This window comes from Syngnathoides biaculeatus, chromosome 8, assembly GCF_019802595.1.
Source record: "Syngnathoides biaculeatus isolate LvHL_M chromosome 8, ASM1980259v1, whole genome shotgun sequence".
Classification (NCBI taxonomy): Eukaryota; Metazoa; Chordata; class Actinopteri; order Syngnathiformes; family Syngnathidae; genus Syngnathoides; species Syngnathoides biaculeatus.
The window spans coordinates 28,199,077-28,225,388 of NC_084647.1; the positions used below are offsets into that span (position 1 = coordinate 28,199,077).

At 41.9% G+C, this 26,312-nt stretch overlaps 1 protein-coding gene across 1 annotated transcript in view; it reads left to right on the top strand.

Moving 5' to 3' along the window:
• Nucleotides 1-26,312, top strand: part of usp32 (ubiquitin specific peptidase 32) — a 257,750-nt gene that overhangs the window by 115,934 nt on the left and 115,504 nt on the right. The window contains exon 16 of the mRNA XM_061827750.1: nt 10,751-10,868. Coding sequence (XP_061683734.1) covers nt 10,751-10,868 — 118 coding nt within the window. The remainder of the gene's footprint in view (nt 1-10,750; nt 10,869-26,312) is intronic.

Sequence of the window (26,312 nt, forward strand, 5' to 3'; positions counted from 1 at the left end):
ATCAATGGACATAAATACCTGGGCTTCAGTTGGATGACCGTGGCGATCATTATTAAAGATAAAGCCCGTATTTTAGCGCTCGTGAAGGATTTCGTCCCTATGAGGGATACTGTGATCATGAAGCAACTTTTTTTGTGAAGAAAAAAAAACGAAGCAACGTTCTTCAATCGTTGCTGAGATGGAAAAATTACTTAAGTTATGTATGTATGTATTTTAGTTTTTTTATATGACGTACCAACACCCATCCATTTCTGAGCTGCTTATCCTCACAAGGGTCACGGGAATGCTAAAGCCAGTCCCAGCGGTCATCGTAAATTTTTGCTTTAACCGTGAAATCCAACTTAAATTGAAATTCGAGTTAAGTCACTACTATGGGAACAGATCTTAGTCATAGACCAAGGACTCCCTGTACAATTTCTCAAGGAAGAAGGACAAGAGGAACTTTTTCTCACGAGACCGTCAGATGTGTCTCTTTCACCATCTCAAACCTTTTCTGCCCACATCTCCACGGATCCTCCTTTTTATTCCTTAGCACGGTCCATAATGCAACAAAGCAACCGTGACAAAAATAGCTAATGTGAGTCTTTGCGATGTCTTCACCATCCTCGCAAAACCGTCAGTCTTCATGTTGTCTGCTGCATTACTGTCTGGTGTTTCCACGGCACCCAATGTCCCTCTTGATTGCATCACATCGTTTCAGCAAACAAGCATAAAAATCAAACAAGAGAAAATAAGAGACAACTTTCTATCCAATTAATCCAACAATTACCTCGTTTTTCAAAATAATTTGTTTTTGGTTTTAATGGCTGCAACCCCCATTGCTCTCCGTAGTGCATGTATATTTTCAGTCCTCCATTAGCTTCCACGAATTTGGTTGCTGTTGGGAAGCTGGGAAGAAGCTCTGTCCTGTTAAGAGGACGCATTTTGTCCTTTTCAAGATGTTTCTTTCTGAATTTCTTCATTGTTGTCTTCGATAGAGCTTTCCCAGTTGAGCCTTACATGTGTCCCTTTCTTTGTCATGACTATCAGTGGCATGTGCCCCCGGCTTTATATCTCACCGGGGCTTCTAATCCCCAAGATGGGTTGCGTCAGGGAGGGCATCCAGCGTAAAAATTGCCAAACAAATATGAGCGTTCATCTGAGATGTCCCGATGTGGCGACCCCTAACGGGATAAGCCAAAAGAAACTATATCTCAGTGGCACGTGTCACCCATTCAAATAATGGAACCCCACCCATTGCAGAGCTTACCATGTCTGTTTTTTTTTTCCCTGCTGTTGTCTAACAAGTTCTTGAAGCACTTTCACCAAGCCAACATATTCCTTGTAGTGGCAGGCTGATTTCAAATTGACATCCAGCAGTTGAGAATTAGTTAATAAGCAATTTCACAATGGGATCATATGTACAGCAAGGATTTATCATCTTACATACACTGGGTCCCACTGCCGATTTCAATCATCTGAAAAAGATCAATGGTATCTGCCTTTGGTGCATCGCTATGGAACTCATCATTGATGACTTGGTCCAGTTCCGGTGCCTCCTGTATTGTATCATGAACAGTGATCCCAGCATGTCGTCCTCTGTGCAATCCATGGCATTTGTGAGGAAACAATTTTTTGAATCCGAAGAGTCTTGATTCCCTTTATTCCTCATTATTGTCAGCACTTTGAGGCGAAGCTTCACAGTGCGAATAGTGCACCGTCTTGCCCTCCGTTTGGCTACAATCTGTAGCAGCTCTTCTATGGCTTCGGGTCCCTATCAAAAAAACAAGAGCTAAAACTACGTAGAAATGAGCAGAATGGCCACATTAAAAAAAAAAAAAAAAGCATTTTAATTGTATGCGCCCTCCTGCTTTTTTTTTTTTTTTTTTTAATGTGCCCATCACACTTGTTTCTATGTAGTTTGAGCTCTTGGTGTTTTGCTAACGACCTGACTCCATACTCTTAGCTTAATACCTGAAAAAGAGGATTCGTGGGGATGGGGCCAGAAAAGATGGTGAGAGAGACATCCCGCATTCTCCTTGTGAGCAAAAGTTCCTCTTGTTGAGGAGGGGGCGCCACATTGTGAAACGGAAGTGATGTAACAGCGGTGCACGAGAAGTGGCATCACAGCAGTACAGGTATCACTGTATTTAAACTGTGATGTTTTTTTAAGAGCTAAATTAACAGGATGTTTGCATTCGGTGGAATCCAGCACATATTTTTCCTTTCGTAACCTGAATTTCTCGTTATTGGAGACGTTCGTAAGTAGAGGTATCACTGTATTTAAACTGTGATGTTTTTTAAGAGCTAAAATATTTTATTTGATGTTGCAATAGTTGAGTACCACAGATGAATTATTTGCAATGCAGCCCTATGGGGGCACAGACCAGTGCAATCTGTAGCCAGGTCCCAAGCCCGGATAAATGCAGAGGGTTGCGTCAGGAAGAGCATCCGGCGTAAAAACTGTGCCAAACAAATATGAGCGTTCATCTAAAGAGGCCCCGTAGCTCAGTGGTTAGAGCACTGGTTTGGTAAACCAGGGGTTGTGGGTTTGTATCCCACTGGGGCCTCCACTCCCTGAGAAGGGTTGCGTCAGGAAGGGCATCCGGCGTAAAAATTGTGCCAAACATATATATGCATTCATCTGAGATGATACGCTGTGGCGACCCCAAAAGGGACACGCCGAAAGAAACACACATCTAAAGAATCCCATACCGGATCGGTCGTGGCCCGGGTTAACAACTCCCGCCCCCGGCACAGGTAACCTGCTTGCTGTCGGTGGAAATTCAGCTACTGTGGGTCGAAGACAAAGAAGAGGAGGAAACCAGATCCGTCGTCAGAAGAAAAAGAGGAATGCACAGAGCCTACAACTGAGTGTAGGGACTTTAAATCTTGGGACTATGACAGGAAAAGCTTAGGAGTTGGTTGACATGATGATTAGGAGAAAGGTTGATATACTGTGCATCTAAGAGAGCAGGTGGAAAGGTAGTAAGGCTAGGAGTTTAGGAGCAGGGTTTAAATTATTCTACCACGGGGTAGATGGGAAGAGAAAGGGAGTAGGGGTTATTTTAAAGGAAGAGCTGGCTAAGAATCTCTTGGAGGTGAAAAGAGTATCTGATTGAGTGATGAGACTAAAATTTGAAATTGAGGGTGTTATGTTTAATGTGGTTAGCGGCTATGCCCAACAGGTAGGATGTGACCTCGAGTTGAATGATAAATTCTGGAAGGAACTACATGAAATAGTTCTGAGAATCCCAGACAGCGAGAGAGTTGTGATTGGTGCAGAATGTAATAGACATATTGGAAAAGGAAACAGGGGTGATGAAGAAGTGATGGGTAAGTACGGCATCCAGGAAAGGAACTTTGAGGGACAGATGGTGGTGGACTTTGCAAAAAGGATGGAGATGGCTGTAGTGAACACTTATATCCAGAAGAGGGAAGAACATATAGTGACGTACAAGAGCGGAGGTAGAAGCACGCAGGTGGATTACATGTTGTGCAGACGATGTAATCTGAAGGAGGTTACTGACTGTAAAGTAGTGGTAGGGGAGAGTGTAGCTCGACAGCTAAAGATGACTGTGTGTGGGATGACTCTGGTGGTGGGTAGGAAGATTAAGAAGACAAAGGTAGAAAACCATGTGGTGGAAGCTGAGAAAGGAAGAATGTTGTGCGGCCTTTCGGAAAGAGGTGAGACAGGCTCTCAATGGACAGCAGAAGCTCCTGGAACACTGGACTATTACAGCCAATGTGATCTGAGAGACAGGCAGGAGAGTACTTGGTGTGTCTTTTGGTCGGAAAGGGGAAAAGGAGACTTGGTGATGGAACCCCAAAATACAGGGACACAGAGGACTGAGGAGAGGCGAAAGGAGTACATCGAGATGCGATTTAGGGCAAAGGTAGAGGTGGCAAAGGCTAAACAAGAGGCATATAAAGACATGTACACAAGGTTGGACACGAAAGAAGGAGAAAAGGATCTCTACAGGTTGGCCACACAGAGGAATATAGATGGGAAGGATGTGCAGCATGTTAGGGTGATTAAGGATAGAGATGGAAATGTCTTGACTGGTGCCAGTAGTGTACTAAATAGATGGAAAGAATACTTTGAGACGTTGATGAATGAAGAAAATGAGAGAGAAGGAAAAGTTGAAGAGGCAAGTGTGAAGGACCAGGAAGTGGCAATGATTAGTAAAGGGGAAGTCAGAAAGGCACTACAAAGGATGAAAAATGGAAAGGTAGTTGATCCTGATGACATACCGGTGGAGGTATGGAAGCAATTTGGAGAGATGTCTGTGGAGTTTTTGACCAACTTATTCAACAGAATACTAGCGGGCGAAAAAGTTGATGAGCCACACAATGAAGTTATGGGAATGAGTAGTGGAGGCTAGACTCAGGACAGAAGTAAGTATCTGTGAGCAACAGTATGGTTTCTTGCTTAGAAAGAGTACCACAGATGCATTATTTGCCTTGAGGATGCTAGTGGAAAAGTACAGAGAAGGTCAGAAGGAGCTACATTGTGTCTTTGTGGATCTAGAGAAAGCCAATGACAGAGTACCAACAGAGGAACTGTGGTACTGCATGCGTAAGTCTGGTGTGGCAGAGAAGTATGTTAAAATAGTACACAACATGTATGATGGCAGCAGAACAATGGTGAACCTGCATCAGGGATCAGCTCTGAGCCCCTTCCTGTTTGCAGTAGTCATGGATAGGCTGACAGATGAGGTTAGACTGGAATCCCCTTGGACCATGATGTTCGCAGATGATATTGTGATATGCAGTGAAAGCAGGGAGCATGCAGAGGAAAAATTCGAAAGATGGAGACATGCATTGGAAAGGAGAGGAATGAAGATTAGCCGAAGTAAAACAAAATATATGTGCGTGAATGAGAAAGGTGGAGACTACAGGGAGAAGAGATCGCGAAGGTGGGGGACTTCAAATATTTAGGGTCAACAATCCAGAGCAACGTTGAGTGTGGTAAGGAAGTGAAGAAACGGGTCCAAACAGGTTGGAAGAGCTGGCGGAAGGTGTCTGGTGTGTTATGTGACAGAAGAGTCTCCGCTAGGATAAGGGGCAAAGTTTACAAAACAGTGGTGAGGCCGGCCATGATGTACGGATGAAAGACAGTGGCACTGAAAAAACAACAGGAAGTAGAACTGGAGGTAGCAGAAATTAAGATGTTGAGGTTCTCGCTTCGAGTGAGCAGGTTGGATAGGATTAGAAATGAGCTCATTAGAGGGACAGCCAAAGTTGGATGTTTTGGAGACAAGATTCGAGAGAGCAGACTTCGATGGTTTGGACATGTTCAGAGGTGAGAGAGTGAGTATATTGGTGGAAGGGTGCTGAGGATGGAGTTGCCAGGCAAAAGAGCGAGAGGAAAACAAAAAGCAAGGTTTATGGATGTGGTGAGGGAAGACATGAGGGCAGTTGGGGTTAGAGAGGAGGATCCAGAAGATGGGTAAAGATGGAAAAAGATGACACGCTGTGGCGACCCCTAACGGGACAAGCCGAAAGGAACAGAAGAAGATGAATGATTTGCCTTGAGGATGCTAATTGAAAAGTACAGAGAAGGTCAGAAAGAGCTCCATTGTGTTTTTGTGGACTTAGAGAAAGCCTCATAGAGTACCAAGAGAGGAACTGTGGTTACGTTGTGTAGTGCTCTATTTCCGTGGCAGGGTTACCCATCCCAAACAGGTCCTAGGCGAGAGACCAGACAATGCATGGCTCAAAAGACCTCTATGATGTATAAAATATTGGTATATTATTTTCGATTGCCCGGACACATTTCTAGAGCTCGCCCTGGAAGTGTGGCTCGAAGTTGAGTCGCTGGTGTCTTAACCTGCATCCATGGACCTGAAACACTAATATGGGTTCCCCTTCCCATGGGCTCACCTCCTTTGTTTGGAATTGTAGGGGTCAGGTGCGGGGTGAGCTGGATTGTTGTCAAAAGAAGGGAACTTGGTGAGCCGATACTGGGGTACAGAAGCTGGCTCTAGGTACATGGAATGTCACCTCTGTGGAAGGGAAAGACCTTGAGGTGGTGTGTGGGATTGAGAAGTTCCGACTAGATTTAGTTGGCCTCTCCTCGATACTCAGTTTAGGCTCTGGTCCCAGTCTTCTCAAGAGGTGTTGGACTCTTTTCCACTATTAAGTTGCCCGTGGTGAAAGGCACCGAGCAAGTGTGATTATACTTACTGTCCTCTGGCTTAGTGCCTGTACATTAGGGTTCAGCCAACCCACTGGATGAGAAGGTAGCCTCCCTTCACCTTTGGGTGGCGGATGGGTCCAGACTGTTGTTTTTGTGTCTGACTGTTAGGTTTATCACCCAACTTGCTGGAATAGTTGCACAACTAACGGACAAGAAAAGTGATGAATGATATAGATGGAAATGTGTTGACTGGTGCCAGTTGTGTGCTAAGTAGATGGAAAGAGAACTTTGAGAAGCTAACGAATGAAGAAAATGCGAGAGAAGGCAGAGTTGAACAGGCAAGTGTGAATGACTGGGAAGTGGCATTAATTTGTAAGGAAGAAGTTAGAAAAGCACTGAACAGAATGAAAAATGGTAAGACAGTTGGTCCTGATGACATACCAGAGGAGGTATGGAAGACATTTGGAGAGGTGGGTGTGGATTTTTTGACCAACTTATTCAGTAGATTACTCGGGAGAGAGACGATGCCAATGGAGGAAAAGTGTGCCAGTCCCCACTTTTAAGAACAAAGGCGATAGTAGAACTGCGGAAACCACAAATAAAGATGATGAACCACACAATGAAGTTATGGGAAAGAGTAGTGGAGGCTAGACTCAGAAGTATCTGTGAGCAACAGTATGGTTTCATGCCTAGAAAGAGTACCACAGATGCATTATTCACCTTGAGGATTGTTAGAGTTATCATTAATATATTTATTATGGACTTGCAACAAAGCCAAAGTATCATCCTTGCTTCGAAGAGTCTTGTTCACAGGACGAGCTCCTCCACACAGATGCAACAGTATCTTCCTACAAGTGGCCAAGGACAACTCCATCAACTGTAGCTTTGTTCATTTCATCTGCTCACCCCTCCTTTTGACCTTGTGTGTTTTCTAATTAAAAAAAAAAAAAAAAAAGAGTACGTGAGAGGCTGGTTCAGAACGTGTTAGGAGACTGTAACTGGCCTGTCTCTCACGTCCTCCTGATCAGAAGAAAGACGACTTTCTTGTCCGTTATTTGTGCAACTATTCCAGCAAGTTAGGTGATAAACCTAACAAGGATGCTTGTGGAAAAGTACAGAGAAGGTCAGAAGGAGCTCCATTGTGTTTTTGTTGACCTCGAGAAAGCCTGATAGAGTACCAAGAGAGGAACTGTGGTCCTGCATGCGCAAGTCTGGTGTGACGGAGAAATATGTGAGAATATTACAGGACATGTATGAAGGCAGGAGAACAGCGGTGAGGTGTGCCGTAGGTGTGTAGGAGAATTTAAGGTGGAGGTGGGAGTGCATCAGGGATCCGCACTGAGGCCCTTCCTGTTTGCGGCAGCAATGGATAGGCTGACAGACGAGGTTAGAGTTTAGACTTAGAGGTTAGGCTAGAATCCCCTTGGACCATGATGTTTTGCAGATGATATTGTGATCTGCAGTGAAAGCAGGGAGCAAGTGGAGGAACAATTAGAAAGATGGAGTTACGCACTGGAAAGGAGAGGAATGAAAATCAGCCGAAGTAAAACAGAATATGTGTGTGTGAATGAGAGAGGTGGACAAGGAAGAGTGAAAGGAGAAGAGATAGCGAGGGTGGATGACCTCAAATACTTGGGGTCAACAATACAGAGCAATGGTGAGTGTGGTAAGAAAGTGAAGAAACGGGTATAAGCGGGATGGACTTCGCTCGGAGTGGACAGCCAAAGTTAGATGTTTTGGCGACAAGGTTATAGAGAGCAGACTTACTGTAGATGGTTTGGACATATTTAGAGGAGAGAGTTTGAGTATATTAGTAAAAGGGTGCTGAGGATGGAGCTGCCAGGCAAAAGAGCAAGTGGAAGACCAAAGAAAAGGTTGATGGATGTTGTGAAGGAGGACATGAGGACAGTGGATGTTGGAGAAAAAGGATTCATGGGATAGTCTTAGATGGAAAGAAAACAAAAAAAAATTGGCTGACGTCTTTTTTTTGGCACACCTTCACATGATCGACCAAAACTGCTGATCGACACATTGAGCACCCTGCTTTCAGCACTCAGCATCAACATGTCTTCTCTTAAACACTACTCCTCCCCAGTCACCCTCTAAAACTCTTAACTTGTAAACTGTACACACTAGCAACTGCTCACACTGTGTTTTCACACACCTGCGGGTCTCTCACACAAACACACACGGCGAAGGAGAGGCTCGTAAAGGCTTTAAGTTCACTCACCTGTTGCATTGCGCCACATGATGATCGTAAACACGGACCTTGAAGAAGTACGCGTAGGTATCCTCTTCCAAAAAAGGCCTTTTCCATCCATGTTAAAAACTTGCCCCCCCCTCCGTCTAGGAAACTCTTTCCCACGTAAAGACGAGCAGCACTAATCAGAGGCACGTTTCTGAGGCTGTATATTTTTTTTAATTTTTTGAACCAGCCATTGCCGGTCCAAAAGCCTCGTCCTTGAGGAGAAAAGTGCCCTGGAGGACATCGTAGTAGGTACCACAGTGCCCATGCTATTTGCTGCAAAAAGTGGTTGATTCCTCCCACTGGCTCCCTAAAAGGATAAACGTGCATGCGAGGTGACCACCTCTCGGCGCCTCCGAGGAAGCTTTCGCTGGGGCACAACACTGAAGTGGTCCTGTCAAAGAAATCAAAAAATATTATCGGTTAAGAAAAAAAAAGTGGTCACAAACTCAACACGAAGCTAGAGTACATAGAGTCAACGCGCAAAACCAGGAAATGAGTGAGACAAGGAAAGTTGCTGTGTAAGGCTTTGATGATGCACAACCGATCAGTTCACGGAATAAAGCCAGTCGTGCTCTCATTGGTCGATGTCGCATCAGGACTCAATCACATGCCCTGTGTCAATGTGCCTTTACCCAATATGGCGATCTGGTTGTATTATTTTTAAAAATTATTAATAAAAATCAATGAAGCACTGAAGCCGCAATAGGTGAAGTGTGAAGTAGAGAGGAATTACTGTTCTTCTAAGATCTCTTCAATTCGACTAACATCCCTTCCCATGAGAACCAGAGTCTGGGATCTCGCAGGTGGAGTCTCCTGTCCTTGGAGTTGAGGTCACCGAGGTGGTGAAAAAGCTCCTGGGTGTCATGACCCCTGGGCCTGATAAGATTCGCCGAAGTTCAGAAAAACTCTGCATGCTGTGATGCTGTTGACACACCTCTGCAGCATTGGATGGAGACTGGGGACAGTACCTTTGGTTTGGCAGACTGAGGTTGTGGTCCCCCTTTTAAGAAAGGGGACTGGAGGGTGTGTTCCAACAGCTGCGTTCTCGCACTCCTCACCCTCCCTAGTAAGAGGTGCTGGAGAGGAAGGTCCGTTGGGAAGTCGAATCTCAGATTCAGGAGGAGCACAGTGGTTTTCGGCCTGCCTTTAAACAGCTTTGCAACCCCTTTGCAGAGTCCCCAAGGGTGCTTGCAGTCTTCCCAACCTTCTAATTTTGTGAATGTGAAGAAGGCATTTGTCCATGTCCCTGTAAGGGGTGCTTCAATTGTAAGGATACCGAATTCCCTATGTAATGTTAATTCCCTCTGCAGCCACTGTGAGGGTTTGGTCTGCATTGCTGGCAGTAACTTAGATTAGTTTCTGGTGAGGTTTTGACTGCACCAAGTCTGGCCTTTATCACTAATTCTGTTCATTATTTTCATGGAGAAAATTTCAACATGGAGCTGAGGCATTGCGGGGGTTCAGCTTGGTGACCTCAGGATTGCATCTTTGCTTTTTGCAGGTGATGGGGTTCTGTTGGCTTCATCAAGCCATGATCTTGAATTCATAGGCGCAGTTTTTAGCCAAATGTGAAGGGGTTGGGATACAAAGAGATCAAAATCTGATCATCATGGTCCTCAGTCCAAAAATTATGGAGTCTGGAGATCCTCCCCCAAGTGGACGAGTTCACCTATCTTGGGGTCTTGTTCATGAGTGCGGGAAGAATGGAACTGGAGATCAATGTGCAGATTGATGCAACATTTGGAGTGAAGCAAACATTTTACTGTTCTCTTGTGGTGAAGAATGAGCAAAGAAGAAAGGTGCAGTTCTCAATGTACCCATTGGTCTATGTTCCTATCGTGAGGTGTGGTCACAAGCTGTGGGTCGGGACTGAAAGAACAACATCCCGGATACAAGTGGCTGAAGTGAGTTTCCTCTGCAGGGGGTCCAGGCTCTCCCTTGGAGACAATGTAAAAAGTTTGGTCATTAGGGAGGGGCTCAGACTTGAGCATCTAGTCCTCCATATTGAGAGTGCCAAATGAGGTGACTCGGGCATCTGATTCAGATGCTTCCTTGACACTTCACAGGTGAAGGTGTTTCGGGCATCTCCCCTGGGAGGAGACCCTCGAATTTATTTATGTTTGTCATGATTTCCTTATGAACACCTGTCTGTCAAAATAATAAATCATATAACTTAGTTGTGGGTGAAAAACTAGGTTAGCATTTTAACAGTGTTTGTTATTAAGCACTATTACTATTATTATTATTATTATTATTATTATTATAAGTACACACTCATGGAATAAAAATGTTTTTTTAGTCGCTTTCTTTTTAATTTAGTTAATGAAAATAAAAACCTCACAATGACTGATATTTTAACCATTGACTTTACATTTCTACAGGTAATCCTGAACAATGAGACAGGCCAAGCTGAATTGGAGCTTTTCCCTTGTTCCCTCCACTTCCTACGACACCAGTCAGCCCCACCCTCCTCTCAGTCCAATATCTGGACCAATATAGGTAAGAATAACTGCAGATTTTTCCCATTTGATCAAGTACCATAAACCTGCAGCAAGACTGGAGCATGTAATCATCTACATTTTACAATTACAGTACTTTATCAAGCAAAATACCACTTTTGAGGTGATTGAGAAAACGGTCCAAAATCTGATGTCAAGAGATCAGACAGGGTGACAGATTTCATGTATCCCGGATGAGGTTTAACCAAATGAGGAAATGAGGGAGTTTTAAACATTTCTACAGAGGTATCCTGGTCTAATTCCAGGCAGGAGAGCCCCGATTTCCCTCTCCAATAGCCATTTAGTCCAGTTGTTCCAGGGCGATGTATCTCAACGCAAGACAGACTGCATCCACATTTGAGTTCAGTCACAGCAATTAGACATGATTGATGGTGCACCAGTTCCCACTCCTGAGCTGCTGGATGGTGAACAATAATTTAAAGAGTATGGAATGTCTAATTTCTAAAGCAAATTATCTTATTCAGACGAAAATATATGTTCAACTAAACCATAAAATGCATTACCTTTTCGATATTTTTACCCAGAAATATAAGTGTTGATGAATTCAAGTCCGGAAACTTTGACCTTAGCGTCCCGTGTCTGAAAAACACCTCCTTTTGTGTGGCTGACCTCTGAAGTCACTACAGGTAAACATCCCGTTGCGGGACTAGCATTAGCCTGGAGCCTTTCATATTTACACTGAAGAAACACCCATTTGTTTAAAAAATTCCCTGGTCAGCAATCTGTCATATGCAGTGAGCATTTCATCCCGGACTATTTTACTGATGAACTCGTGTCTGAGATGGCTTTTGAATGTAAAAAAACTGTTAAAACCTGCATCAGTACCTACTATACAGACAGTTCCAACACCTCAACAGATTGCTGTTGCTAAAGGCACAGAACGCGAACTTGGGTCGGCCGTTGACCCCAAACACGCTTTGACAAGCTCACCCCCCCAGAAAGTAGCAAAACTGCGAAGGGCTTTTGTTAAAAGACAAGTTGCGGAGGTACGTATTTTTTTGTCCTTTAACACTGTTTACATGGTTGAGCTATCGAACCACATGTCGTTCTTAGCAAAAAAGATTTTATTAGTCCAAATCATTTGACCATTCTCAACTATAACAACAGGGTAACAATGTGTATTAATGGCGTCATGGTGAAGCAGCTGGAAAGTGTTTTCCTCACAGTGCTGAGGATTTGTGTTCAATCCCAGGCCTCCCTGTGTGGAGTTTGCATGTTCTCCCTGTGCCTGCATGGGTTTTCTCCGGGCACTCTGGTTTCCTCCCACATCCTAAAAACATGCTACATTAATTGGACACTCTAAATTACCCCTGGGTATGATTGTGAGTGTGACTGTTGTCTGTCTCTGTGAAATAAACAAGTGTTGGACACGCAAAGAAGTTGTTGAGGTTGTCAAGTACTAATGCACTAAATACACGCCGTTTGCATAATTACAAAACAAGACCGAAACCTTCGTATATATATTCAGGATATAAGCCATTACTATTTATCAGTTAATGGCTAAATAAACAAAGCAATAACTTCACACAATGCTGACTGGTCCTGTGTTTCCAAAACGAGCATGTCGTCCGAGCTGGGTTGCCACCTTCATCGGCAGCTACAGTGAAGAAAGTAAGTATTTGAACACCCTGCTATATTGCAAGTTCTCCCACTTGGAAATCATGGAGTGTTCTGAAATTTTCATCGTAGGCGCGTATCCACTGTGAGAGAGATAATCTAGAAAAAAAAAATCCAGAAATCACAATGTATGATTTTTTTTTTAAACGATTTATTTGTGTGATACAGCTGCAAATACGCATTTGAACACCTGTCTAGCCGCGAGAATTGTGACCCTGAAAGACCTGTTAGTCCGCCTTTAAATGTCCACCTCCACTCCATGTATTATCCTGAATCAGATGCACCTGTGTGAGGTCGTTAGCTGCAGAAAGACACTTGCCACCCCATACAATCAGTAATAGTCAAACTTGTAACATGGCCATGACCAAAGAGCGGTCCAAAGACACCAGAGACAAAATTGTACAACTCCACATGCCTGGAAAGGGCTACGAAGAAATTGCCAAGGAGCTTGGTGAAAAAATGTCCACTGTTGGAGCAATCATTAGAAAAATGGAAGAAGCTAAACATGACTATCAGTCTTAATCGGAATGGATCCCCATGCAAGATATCACCTCGCTGGGTCTCAATGATCCTCAGAAAGGTGAGGAATCAGCCCAGGACTACACGACAGGACTTGGTCAATGACCTGAAAAGAGCTGGGACCACCATTTCCAAGGTGACTGTTGGTAATACATTAAACGTCATGGTTTGAAATTATACTTGGCACGGAAGGTTCCCCTGCTTAAAGCAACACGTCAAGACCCGTCTTAAGTTGGCAATGACCATTTGGATGATACAGAAGAGTCATGGGAGAATGTTTTGTGCTCAGATGAGAGCAAAATGGAACTTCTTGGTGATAATTCCACCAACCGTGTTTGGAGGAAGACGAATGATGAGTCCATCCCAAGAATACCATCCCTACTGTGAAGCATGGGGGTGGTAGCATCATGCTACAGGGGTGTTTTTTCTGGACATGGGACAGGTTGACTGCACTGTATTAAGGAGAGGATGACCGCGGCCATGTATTGTGAGATTTCGGGGAACAACCTCTTTCCCTCAGTCAGAGCATTGAAGATTGGTCGTGGCTGGGTCTTCCAACATGACTATGACCTGAAGCACACAGCCGGGAAAACCAAGGAGTGGCTCCCGAAGAAGCATATGAAGGTTCTGACGTGGCCAAGCAAGTCTCCATACCTAAACCCAATAGAAAATCTTTGGAGGGAGCTGAAGCTCCATGTTTCTCAGAAACAGCCCAGAAACCTGTCTGATCTAGAGAAGATCTGTGAGGAGGAGTGGGCCAAAATACTTATTTTCTTCACTGCATTTTGATCGTGTGTGCTCTCTAACTGGCTAAAATTGATAACCTTTAACGCCTTTATAAAGCTCGTTTCTTCACCATCTTCTTGGGACCCATCAGATTCATGTTCATTGCTCGAATTACCGGGAAATCCATCGTCGTTCTCACATTGTAGTCGAAGGGCACCAGATGTTCTCACCGGCTCACTGGCTCTGACGTCACGCCCTTTGTCAGGTATTTCTGCTCTGTTGTCGTATTTTTTGGCAAATCCAGCAATGTGTGATCATTTTTATGCCGATGAACGAAAAATATGAATGTTTCCTTCATAACAGATTTCAGATTCGAATTGTGCATCAAAAATGTATAATATTAGCAAAAAGGTGCATTGAGGACCTTTCAAACCCTTTAAAGGTAATAAAAAAAATGTAGAAAGCAATTTTTAAGTTCTTACATCCATGTTTTTTTTCCAAACAACTACTGTATATGCAATGCTGGTCACATTTGACCTCTCAGCATAGAAACGGTCCAACTCACACTCAAGGTTACATCTTGGACCTGATAATCTCTTGTTCTTTCAAAATGTTTTTTCAGTTGACATTAAGAACATTGTTCGTAATCATTCATCATTTTTGTTCTTTGAATTGCATTCTACCCCAAAATTTCAGACAACCTATGTGCCTATTAATAAACGGTACATAAATAAGAGTACCAGTCCTAAGTTTCTGAAGACCATAGCTGTATCAGCAACATGGAATGCAGAGACAGTTGATAAAACTTTTGGATAGATCTTAAATGTTGTCATGGATGCTGTTCTGTTAAAACTAAATGCTTCTTTACACTTGCGCAGGTGGTGACCGCCCCTGCTGCTTTACATGCAGTGATTTCTCCAGATTCATTTTCTTCATGAAGAGGTGAACCTTGCCCCATCTTTGCTTGTGAATGACTGAGCAAGTGAAGCTTCTTTTATGCTCACTCATGGCACCCACTTTCTGCAATTACTCTGTTCACTAGTGAGATATTCCAAATAGGTCTTTGATGAGGATTCTTCATCCTTTTTGCCACTTGTCCCATTTTTTGGGGGAACGTGTCTTCTTATTTTCCTTTTGGCTTGTCCCGTTAGGGGTTGCCACAGCGTCATCTTTTTCCATCTAAGCCTATCTCCAGCATCTTCCTCTCTCACCCCAATTGTCCTCATGTCTTCCCACACAACATTCATCAACTTTGTCTTTGGTCTTCCTCTCCCTCTTTTGCTTGGCAGCTCCGTCCTCAGCACCCTTCAACAAATATACTCACTCTCTCGCCTCTGGACATGTCCAAATCATCGAAGTCTGCACTCTCGAATCTTGTCTCCAAAACATCCAACTTTGGCTGTCCATCTAATGAGCTAATTTCTAATCATATCCAACCTGCTCACTCTTAGAGCGAAAACCTCAACATCATTTCTGCCACCTTCAGTTCTGCTTCCTGGTGTCTCTTCAGTGCCACCGTCTTGAATCCATTTATCATCGCCGGCCTCACCACTGTTTTATAAACTTTGCCCTTCATCCTACCAGAGACGCTTCTGTCACATAACACACCAGACGCCTTCCGCCAGCTGTTCCAACCTGCTTGGACCCATTTCTTCACTTCCTTACCACACTCGCCATCGCTCTGGATTGTTGATCCTAAATATTTGAAGTTGTCCACCCTTGGTATCTCTTCTTGCTGTCGGCTCACTCTTCCCCCTCCACCCCTCTGATTCACACACACAGATTATGTTTTACTTTGGCTAATCTTCATTCCTCTCCTTTCCAGTGCATGTCTACATCGATCCAATTGTTACTCCACCTGCTCACTGATTTCACTGCATGTCACACTATCATCTGCGAACATCATTGTCCAAGGGGATTCCAGTCTAACCTCATCTGTGAGCCTATCCATTACCACTGCAAACAGGAAGGGGCGCAGAGCTGATCCTCGATGCAGCCCCACCTCCACCTTAAATTCTTCTGTCACACCTACAGCACATCTCACCATTGTTCTGCTGCCATCATACATGTTCTAGACTATTCTAACATATTTCTCCGCCACACTAGACTTACACATGCAGTAGCACAGTTCCTCTCTTGGTACTCTGTCATAGGCTTTCTCTAGATCCACAAAGACACAATGTAGCTCTTTCTGATCTTGTCTGTACTTTTCCACTAGCATCCTCAAGGCAAATAATGGATATGTGGTACTCTTTCTAGGCATTGAACCATACTGTTGCTCGTACATACTTAATTCTGTCCTGTGTCTCGTCTCCACTACTCTTTTCCTCTATAATTCCCACAGCTGTGAACATCACCTTTGTTCTTAAAAATTGGAACGAGTACATGTTTCCTCCATTCCTCAGGCATTTTCTCGCCCACTCGTTTTCTGTTGAATAAGTTGGTCAAAAACTCCACAGCCATCTCTCCAAATTGCTTCCATACCTCCACCTGTATGTCATCAGGATCAACTGCCTTAACATTTTTCATCCTTTGTAGTGCCTTTCTAACTTCCCCTTACTAATCATTGTCACTACCTGGTCCTTCACACTTGCCTCTTCTACTCTTCCTTCGCTCTCATTTTCTTCATTCATCAACTTCTCCAAGTATTCTTTCCATCTATTTAGCACACGACTGGTTAACACATTTCCATCTCTATCCTTAATCACCCTTATCTGCTGCACATCCTTTCCATCTCTATCTCTCTGTCTGGCCAAACTGTCGGGATCATTTTCTCCTTCTTTCGTGTCCAACCTTGTGTACATGTCGTCATATGGCTCTGGTTTAGCCTTTGCCACCTCTACTATGGCCTGCGTCGCATCTCAATGTACTCCTTTCGCCTCTCCTCAGTCCTCTCAGTGTCCCACTTCTTCTTCGCTAATCTCTTTCCTTGTATGACTTCATGTATTTTGGGGTTCCACCACCAAGTCTCCTTCTCCCTTTTCCTCCCAGAAGACACACCAAGTACTATCCTGCCTTTCTCTCTGATCACCTTGGCTGTAGTAATCCAGTCTTCCGGGAGCTTCTCCTGTCCATTGAGAGCCTGTCTCACCTCTTTCTGAAAGGCTGCACACCATTCTTTCTTTCTCAGCTTCCACCACACTCTGCTCTACCTTTGTCTTCTTAATATTCCTACCAAACACCAGAGTCATCCTACACACCACCATCCTATGCTGTCGAACTACACTCCCTACCACTAACTTAGAATCACTGACATCCTTTAGATTAAATCGTCTGCACAAAATATAATCCACCTGCGTGCTTCTACCTCCACTCTTGTAGATCACTCTATGTTCCTGCCTCTTCTGGATATAAGTGTCCACTACAGCCATCTCCATCCTTTTTGCAAAGTCCACCACCATCTGTCCCTCAAAGTTCCTTTCCTGGATTCCGTACTTACCCATCACTTCTTCATCGCCCCTGTTTCCTTTACCAATATGTCCATTACAATCTGCACCAATCACAACTCTCTCGCTGTCTGGGATTCTCAGAACTATTTCATGTAGTTCATTCCAGAATTTCTCCTTCAACTCTAGGTCACATCCTACCTGTGGGGCATAGCCGCTAACCACATTATACATAACACCCTCAATTTCAAATTTTAGTCTCATCACTCGATCAGATACTCTTTTCAGACATTCTTAGCTAGCTCTTCCTTTAAAATAACCCCTAGTTTCTTTCCTTTATGCCGTACTTACCCATCACTTCTTCAATGCCCCTGTTTCCTTCACCAACATGTCCATTACAATCTGCACCAATCACAACTCTCTCTTTGTCTGGTATGCTCAGAACTACTTCATCCAGTTCGTTCCAGAATATCTCTTTCAACTCTAGGTCACATTCTACCGTTGGAGCATAGCCGCTAACCACATTATACATAAAACCCTCAATTTCAAGTTTCAGTCTCATTACTCGATCTGATACTCTTTTCACCTACAAGACATTCTTCACCAGTTCTTCCTTTAGAATAACCCCTACTCCATTTCGCTTCCCATCTACTCCGTGGTAGAATAATTTAAACCCTGTTCTTAAACTTCTAGCCTTACTACCTTTCCACGTGCTCTCTTGAATGAACAATATATCAACCTTTCTCCTAATCATCATCATGTCAACCAACTCCCGAGTTTTTACCTGTCATAGACCCAACATTCAAAGACCCTACACTTAGTTGTAGGCTCTCTGCATGCCTCTTCTTCTGACGATGAATCCGGTTGTCTCCTCTCCTTTGTCTTCGACCCACAGTAGATGAATTCCCACCGACGCCCCGCAGGTTTGCGGTGTCGGGGGCGGGCGTTGTTACCCCGGGCCACGACCGACCCGGTACGGGATTCTTAAGATGAACGCTCATATTTGTTTGAGACAGTTTTTACGCTGGATGCCTTTCCTGACGCAACCCTCTGCATTTATCTGGGCTTGGGACTGGCTTTCAGATTGCACTGGCTTGTGCCCCCATAGAGCTGCATTTTTTTGGAACATGTACAATTCTAAATTAATGTTAATTTGCTAAAAACAAAGTTGATCAGTTTGAACATTGAATATCTCGTTTTTGTACTGTATTAAATTAACTATAGGTTGAAAATAATTTGCAAATCATTGTACTCTGAACATCTCAAATTGATTGGAAATGGGGTTGTCAATCAAAATACCATGAAATAAAAGCTGGATTTCTGAACTTTTGTCTCATATTCAACTTTTGATCTGAAATACAAATGTTTTCAGAATACAACAAAAACAAAAAACACTTTCTTGGCACTCCAATACAGGGGGTCCTCGTGTTAAAACGGTCTCGACCTAAAACATTTCTACTTTACAATGCCTGTATCTCGTCCACCATTTTGGCGCCAGAGCCGTAAGTGTTTCTGCTTAGCTCATGCATATTGCTTATCTGTGTTGTTGTACTTGGAGTAAATGTTTTTTTTCCACCCACCATTTTACACAATATGGCCCCAAAGAAGAAAGCTGTTTTTTTTTTAAGCAATGCTGATCCAGCCGAAAGACAAGCAATTACCATGGAAACAAAGCTAAACATATTAATATCAGAGAAAGGAGTAACACTGACGAACATCGTTAAAGACTTGGACTTCAGTCAGTCGACCGTGGCGATTATTATTAAGGACAAAGCCTGTATTTAGTGCACAAGAAGGATTTCGCCCCATGACAGATAAAATGATCATGAAGCAACTTTTTTTCATGAAGAAAAAAAATATGAAGCAACCTTCTTCAATTTTTGCTGAGATGGAAAGATTACTTACGTTAGGGATCAACGATCACAATCAACATAGGTTTTATATCAGCCTAATGTTCATTCAGGGAAAAGGCATAGTGAATTTTCCTAACTTTCAAGGCGATGAAAGGCAAGGACACTGAGGAGTGAATTTACTGCTAGCAAGTTTTGTGTGCATGCTTCCTTCGCAATCGCTATGCACAGTCTTCCCTCATTCTTCGTCATCCACCTCTCACAGTAATGGTAAGTTCAGAATCTTATTTTTTCATTTTAATATATTTTAGTTTTTATTCAAAATACCAACACCCACCCATTTTCTAAGCTGCTTATCCTCACAAGGGTCGTGGGATTGCTGGAGCCAAACCCAGCTGTCTTTGTAAATTTTTACTTTAAAGGTGAAATCCAATTTATGGCGAAATTTGGGTTACGTCATGAGTGTATGAACGGATCTCTGTCGTAGACCAATGACTCCATGTACTTAAAAAAAAAAAAAAAAAAAACCTCAACCTGGGAATATATTTGAACTAGAGTTGTGTTTTAAATACACATTAAACACACATTTCTTTTTTTGTCTCACTGTCTGAAGTAAAATCAGAATAAACCCCTCCTTTTTCAGGTCAGTCGGGTTCAGCAAAATTATTACATTTTGTTAAATTCCACAATAATGAGCCTAGATGATGAGGTCATGGCTTTGGAAGCTTCTGATTGGTTATAACTGACAAGATGTGAGTTAGTTGATGGCACACCTGGGGATGTATTTAAAGACACACCTCAAACTCTCTGTTTCCTTGTTTGAAAATTTGGAAAAATAAAAAGAAATCGGGCTGTAAATCAGAGAGAGAATCATGGCGCTCCACAAGTTTAACTCATCCTTGGGTGCAATTTCCAAATGCCATAATGCACCGCGTTCATCCATTCAAAGAATTATGTGCAAGTATAACCATCATGGGAATGTCCAGCCATCACAGCATTCAGGAAGGAGACGGGCTCTGTGTTACAGAGATGAATGGGTTTTGGTCTGATATATGTGAATCAAGCCCAGAACAAAACCTAAAGACCTTGTGAAGATGATCCACAGTGAAATGAGTTCTGCACCGACATGGGGTGAAAGCCCGCTCGCTGAGAATGAAGCCAGTACTCCTAAAGAAAAAAGACATATTTATAAAAAGACACCAAGACAAAGCTCTTAACTTCTGGAGACATAATGACTGTTACGTAGGAAGAAAAAAGGCTGACACTTGTAGACCTGAGAACATAATTCCAACTGTGAAGCATAGAGGTAGCAGCATTATGTTGTGGGGCTATTTTGCTGCATCAGGAACAGAAGCGCTTCATAAAATGGACAGCATCATGAAGAAAGAACACTACATGGAGCTATTTCGGCAAAATCTCAAGACATCAGCAAGGAAGCTAAAATTTGGGTTGAAATGGGTCTTTCTAATGGACAATGACCCTAATCGTACTGCCAAAGTGGTTCAAAAGTGGCTTGAGAATAATAAAGTCAATGTCATGGAGTGGCCATCACAAAGCCATGATCTGAATCCCACCGAAAATTTGTGGCCAGATCTGAAAAGAGGTGTGCGAGACGTGTTCCTCCGTCTTCCCAATTAACCAATACTGCTATTTTTTCATCAGATGAGGATAAATCCAAGAAATCAGCGCTGGCCATAATTGTGTCACAACGAAAGCGAGCCTTTGTTGGGGGACGTATTATGTCACATCCGCGCACGTGGGTCATGTGACTCGCCAAAATTTCGCCGAGCTTGTGATTGGGTAAAAAAAAACAAAACGTCTCGCCCCCACAGAAGATGGAAAAGCAAACACAGGGACAAGATATGAAAATCCCCACTCCATGCATGTGTTATCCCACCATGCAAACCAATCTAAAAGAAATATAAATAAATATAAGACAAATTAAAATTGGATAGTAATAATAATAACAATGACAATAGCTATATACATAGTATAAATAAGATGAAAATGATGAAAAACTTGACAACAAAGAATAAAACAAAGAGGCTACAATCAAGGAAATAACACTTCTTTTTCGTTTATGGTTAACTTATATGATAACTTTATTAATTTACAATCTCGTCCTAAAAATGGGACACTGCCCGCGAGAGGGTACTTGGGTTTTCTTAGTAGATCGTCCCAAAAACCAGAATCAGAATCAAATTAAAACACTTAAATATTTTGATATACTGAAGGATATAATGCGTGAAAATCATGATGCCCCAAAAATGGGACGCTGCTCACGAATGGGTTTAAGCTTCAGCCACCAAGTATACACAGTTTTCAGGAAAATGGAGTCTTTAAATTCAAAATATTAGTTTTTGTGTAACTGAAATCTAGAAGCATTGAACTGTACATTCCACTATAACATGAAAATATGTATCTTAGGTATTTTGTCTGCATTGTGCACAAATATTTAATGGATAAAAGCCCATTTTATGCCTAGTGTGCTGAGTAAAATGTACATGATGGAGGACATTATATTATAGGATGTGTAGATTTATATTTTTGTCATTCTAAATGGATTGTTACAAATCTGTATCCAAAAGTTATGGTCGGTAGACATGGATAGGTCTTTCTATTTGTTTATTGGTGGATATATTGATTTAGTGCATAAAACTAACTTGTGAAAGAGTTCTTTTACTTTGTGGGACAAGGTTTATGATTTGCTTGACCAACTCCAGCACTTTGAGAGTATTCTGAAGTGTTGGTATTCTTTTTTTTTTTTTTTTTTGCTGCTTTTAATTTATTCTAATTAAGAAAAGTGCTGTTAGTTATTTGGAATTCTTGGAATAGTTCATCAGGTGTCCTAAAAACATTATTGTTTAATAGTTGTTGTAGGTAGTTCCCAGTTGCTAAAATAAAGGGGTTTATTATTAATTTCAAAATCTGGATCACATACTGGAAGCTAATTGAGATCCTGTAGAGACTTTGACATCAAGCCATTAATGTGGCAGCGATTATTGAATTCTTAAAACATTCATGTCGTTTAAGACTGGAAATATATGGGAGTTTTGAGAGTTTATTGTTGCAGTTATCTTTGCTTTCCTGAAAACTTTTAACACTGTTCATGGTTGAATGATCGAAGCACATGTCGATCTTAGCGAAAAATATTTTTTTACCGCAAGTCATTTGACCATAATCAATTAGAAAAACAGGATAATAATGTGTACAAATGGCGGCATGGTGGAGCAGCTGGAAAGCGTTGGTCTCACGGTGCTGAGGACCTGTGTTCAATCCCAGCCCTCCAATGTGGAGTTTGCATGTTCTCCCCGTGCCTGCGTGGGTTTTCTCCGTGCACTCCGGTTTCCTCCTACATCTCACAAACATGCAACATTAATTGTTCTGGTATTGGCTGGCAACCATTTCACTGTGTACCCTGCCTCTATCCCATTGACAGCTGGGATAGGCTCCAGCACTCCCGCGACCTTTGTGAGGGTAAGCGCTAAAATGGATTGATGGATACAAACCTTTTATTTTTTTTATTTTGATGAAATACTAAGTAGCATTAAAACAAGCAGTATTACATACTAGTCACTCACAGAAAAGGAGACCTGTTTGCAACTTATCAAAAATAATTTGTGCACCATGAAATAGAATGACATAAACCTGTGCTTTATCCATACATTTTTTCTTATTTTATAAGCTTTCAACCTTATTTTTCTATATTAATTACAGATGTTGCAGGAACAACATATCGGACAGCTTTTCACCACAACAAAAATTCGAGTAGAATACAGGCCGAAAGAAGAGATGGTCTCCCACAATACAAAGTCGGCATTCCAAAGTACAAAGCTGGGCACCACACAGTACGAGCACTGTAAACAGAGCCCACAATATATTATGCCTTTTGGCTCATGCGGAAACTACTGACATCCTACTCTGAGAGCCCTCATGGTCTTAGAAATACCATCTCAGAGATGAAAAACCAAGAGCACTGGCGGCAGGATTCGTTCATCCTGACAAAGCCCAATCTTTAGCACAACATATGTCGAGATTTGGTGACAGCAAATGTGGCATACAGTTATAATTATTTCAACCTCAGGTGTTCTCAAATTACTCTTATTGAAAGACCAAATAATTCTATGCAAATGTTATGTAACAAATTTATACAAAATGTAAGCATACAGTTGAATAAAAACGCTCTGAATCTTGTTCTTTGGTGTGTATTTATTTCATATACAAACATATACATCAACATTTACACAAAGAAAACGAAAATCAGGATATAGACCATTTAAATCCCGTGTACTCTTGGCCTTCTGGATGAGGAAAGATGTCATAAATGACACACAGTAGGATGGAAGAGGCACGTGGTTATTTCTGCCAAACATTCCCCAACACCATCTCACAATCTGACTATAAGCAGCATGTCGGATTAACCTGAAAAAAAGAAAATATGACAATTTTACAGAATGAGACTTTGTTTGAACAAGCATTGATTGGACAAATGCTGCTTTCAGCAGCAACAATAATAAAATAAATAATTCTTTATTTTGAAAAATGTAAATAGGGCAGCACGGAGGCACAGCTGTGAAGCGTTGGCCTCACATTTATGAGGACCCGGGTTCAACCCCGACCCTACCTGTTTGGAGTTTGCATATCCTCCCCGTGCCTGCGTTCTCCAAGACCTCCAGTTCCTTCTGCTGAATGAAAGCTGGGATAGGCTCCAGCACTCCCGCGACCCTTGTGAGGATAAGCGATGAAGAGGATGGATGGATGGATGGATGGATGGATGGATGGATGGATGTATGGATGGATGATGGGTGCTCCATGCACTGCAGCAGATGGTCTGGATAATCTGCCATTTTCTGGTGAATATGTTGACTCTCATGTCAGCAAAAATTCTGTTCGCATAGGTATGTAGCATTTACATGCACACCTGTGGATATAATAAATAAATAAAAATCTGTTCACATTCACAAACTTCTAATGCTCAAAGACCCATATCAGTCCAGTAAATAGAACCATCCAACCCATTTACATTTGTATTTTAAGCATTTAGTGCCCCCCAAAAAAACCCACAAGATACTGGTTTACAGTACTTAATACTTTCAGTATAATATTTTGCAGTTTTGCTCATGACATCTTGGGAAAATTGTGACAAAAATGGGGTTTGGACGGGTCTGGGTATTGTCTGGTTATGGCATCAGTTTAGCATGTGAAATTATATTTATGATGAAGCAAGTTATGACCAGCTATTGCTCTCAAATTAATGTGACAACATTTTAAATGGATTTTTTTCACGATAATCATTATATGTGAAAATATACCAACTTAGACTGTGGAAAACGTTATCAGCTTCTTCGTGGTTTGGTGCAATAATAAGCCTTGTACATGCAATATACAGTGAAAAAAATGAGTATTTGAACATCCTGCTATATTGCAAGTTCTCCCACTTGGAAATCATTTTCATCATAGGTGCATGTCCACTGTGAGTGTGTGTTTCTAAAAAGAAAATCCAGAAATCACAATGTATGATTTTATTAAACTTTGTGTGATACAGCTGCAAATAAGTATTTGAACACCTGAGAAAACAAATGTTAATATTTGCTACAGTAGTGTTTGTTTACAATTAAGACGTCAAACGTTTCCTGTAGTTATTCACCAGGTTTGCACACACTGCAGGAGGGATTTTGGCACACTCCTCCACACAGATCTTCTCTTGATCAGACAGGTTTCTGGGCTTTCACTGAGAAACACGGAGTTTCAGCTCCCTCCAAAGATGTTGTAGCAAATAACATTGCAGCAGTAACATAAAAATAAATTATTTTAAAAATCATCCATTCCGATTTTATGCTTTATATACATACATATATTGTCTCTCATAGTGGAAATGCATCTAAGATGAAAATTTCAGACTCCTCTATGATTTAAAAGTGGAAGAATCGCAAGGTGTTCAAATAATTATTTTCCTCCCTGTATATGACGCCAAGTAATAGGCAAATATGATATGTTTAGCAAACCAAAGCAAATGTCTTTGTGTAGCACATTTCATACATGAGTTAACGCAATGTGCTTTACATGATTAAAAGCATTTGAAAATAGAGATAAAACATTTAAAACGAGATAAAAACAAGAAAAATGACAAACACAATATTGAAAGAAAGATAATTGAAACCGCATACAGTCTAAGTAATATTATCAAAAAGTGAATATATTCTAAAAAGCATGAGAAAAGAAGTTTACAACCTGGATTCAAAACATTCACACTTGGTGCTGACCTCACCTCTGTTGGCAACTTATTCCATTTGTGTGTAGCATAAAAGCTAAATGCTGCTTCACCATGTTTGCTTTGGACTCTGCGCACCACTATTTGCCATGAGTCAGTCAATCTCAGAGCTCTAATGGGTTTGTATTCCAAAAGCATTTCTTTCATATATTCAGGACCTAAATCATTTAGTGATTTATAGACCAGTTGCAGAACTTTAAAATCTATGAACTTTAAAATCTATTCTAAAGCTGACTAGAAGCCAGTGCAAGGACTTTAGGATTGGAGTTATATGCTCTGACCGCTGTGTTTTGGTCAGAATGTGAGCTGCAGCATTCTGAATGAGCTGCAGCTGTTTAATACTCTGATCGAGGAGTCGAGTCAGAAGACCATTACAGTAGTCAAGTCTACTTGAGATAAAACCATGGATGAGCTTTTCCTGGTCTGCGTGACACATCCAAAACTTCACTCTAGATATGTTTTTCAGATGGTAGAAAGCAGTTTTTGTGATTGATTTGATATGATTGTTGAAAGTCAGGTCGATATCAATCAGAACACCAACGTTTCAGACTTGGTCTTTGGTTTTTAAAGAGAGAGAGTCCAGGTGTTTACTAAAAGCAATTCTATTTTCTTTATTGCCACAAACAATTGTCTCAGGTTTGTTTTGATTTAGTTGAAGAAAATTTTGCCTCATCCAGTTATCTGATTTATACAGTGCCACAATACCTCAATTGAACTGTCATCATCTGGAGACACTGCTAAATATAACTGTGTGTCATAGTGTCAGATTCCGCTTATCCGCAGGACTAATCGGGAGAAATGTCCTGACCGACTCTCGAGTTAAAGGGTTAAGCTACCCCTTTACTCCAGCCGACTCTTAATGCCGTGCATGCAGGAGGACGGGAGCTTCTTAAGTCGGTGTCGAGATGAATTCGCCTAGGTGTACTAACTGCCTTTAGTTTTGCAGAGCCAATCCAGTCTGCCTCCACTTGTCCGCCTTGTCGAGTAATCTTTCCGAGTAACAAGGTGACAAAGTGTTCCCTCAGCTTTTACAGCAGCTCCATCTCTTATGAATC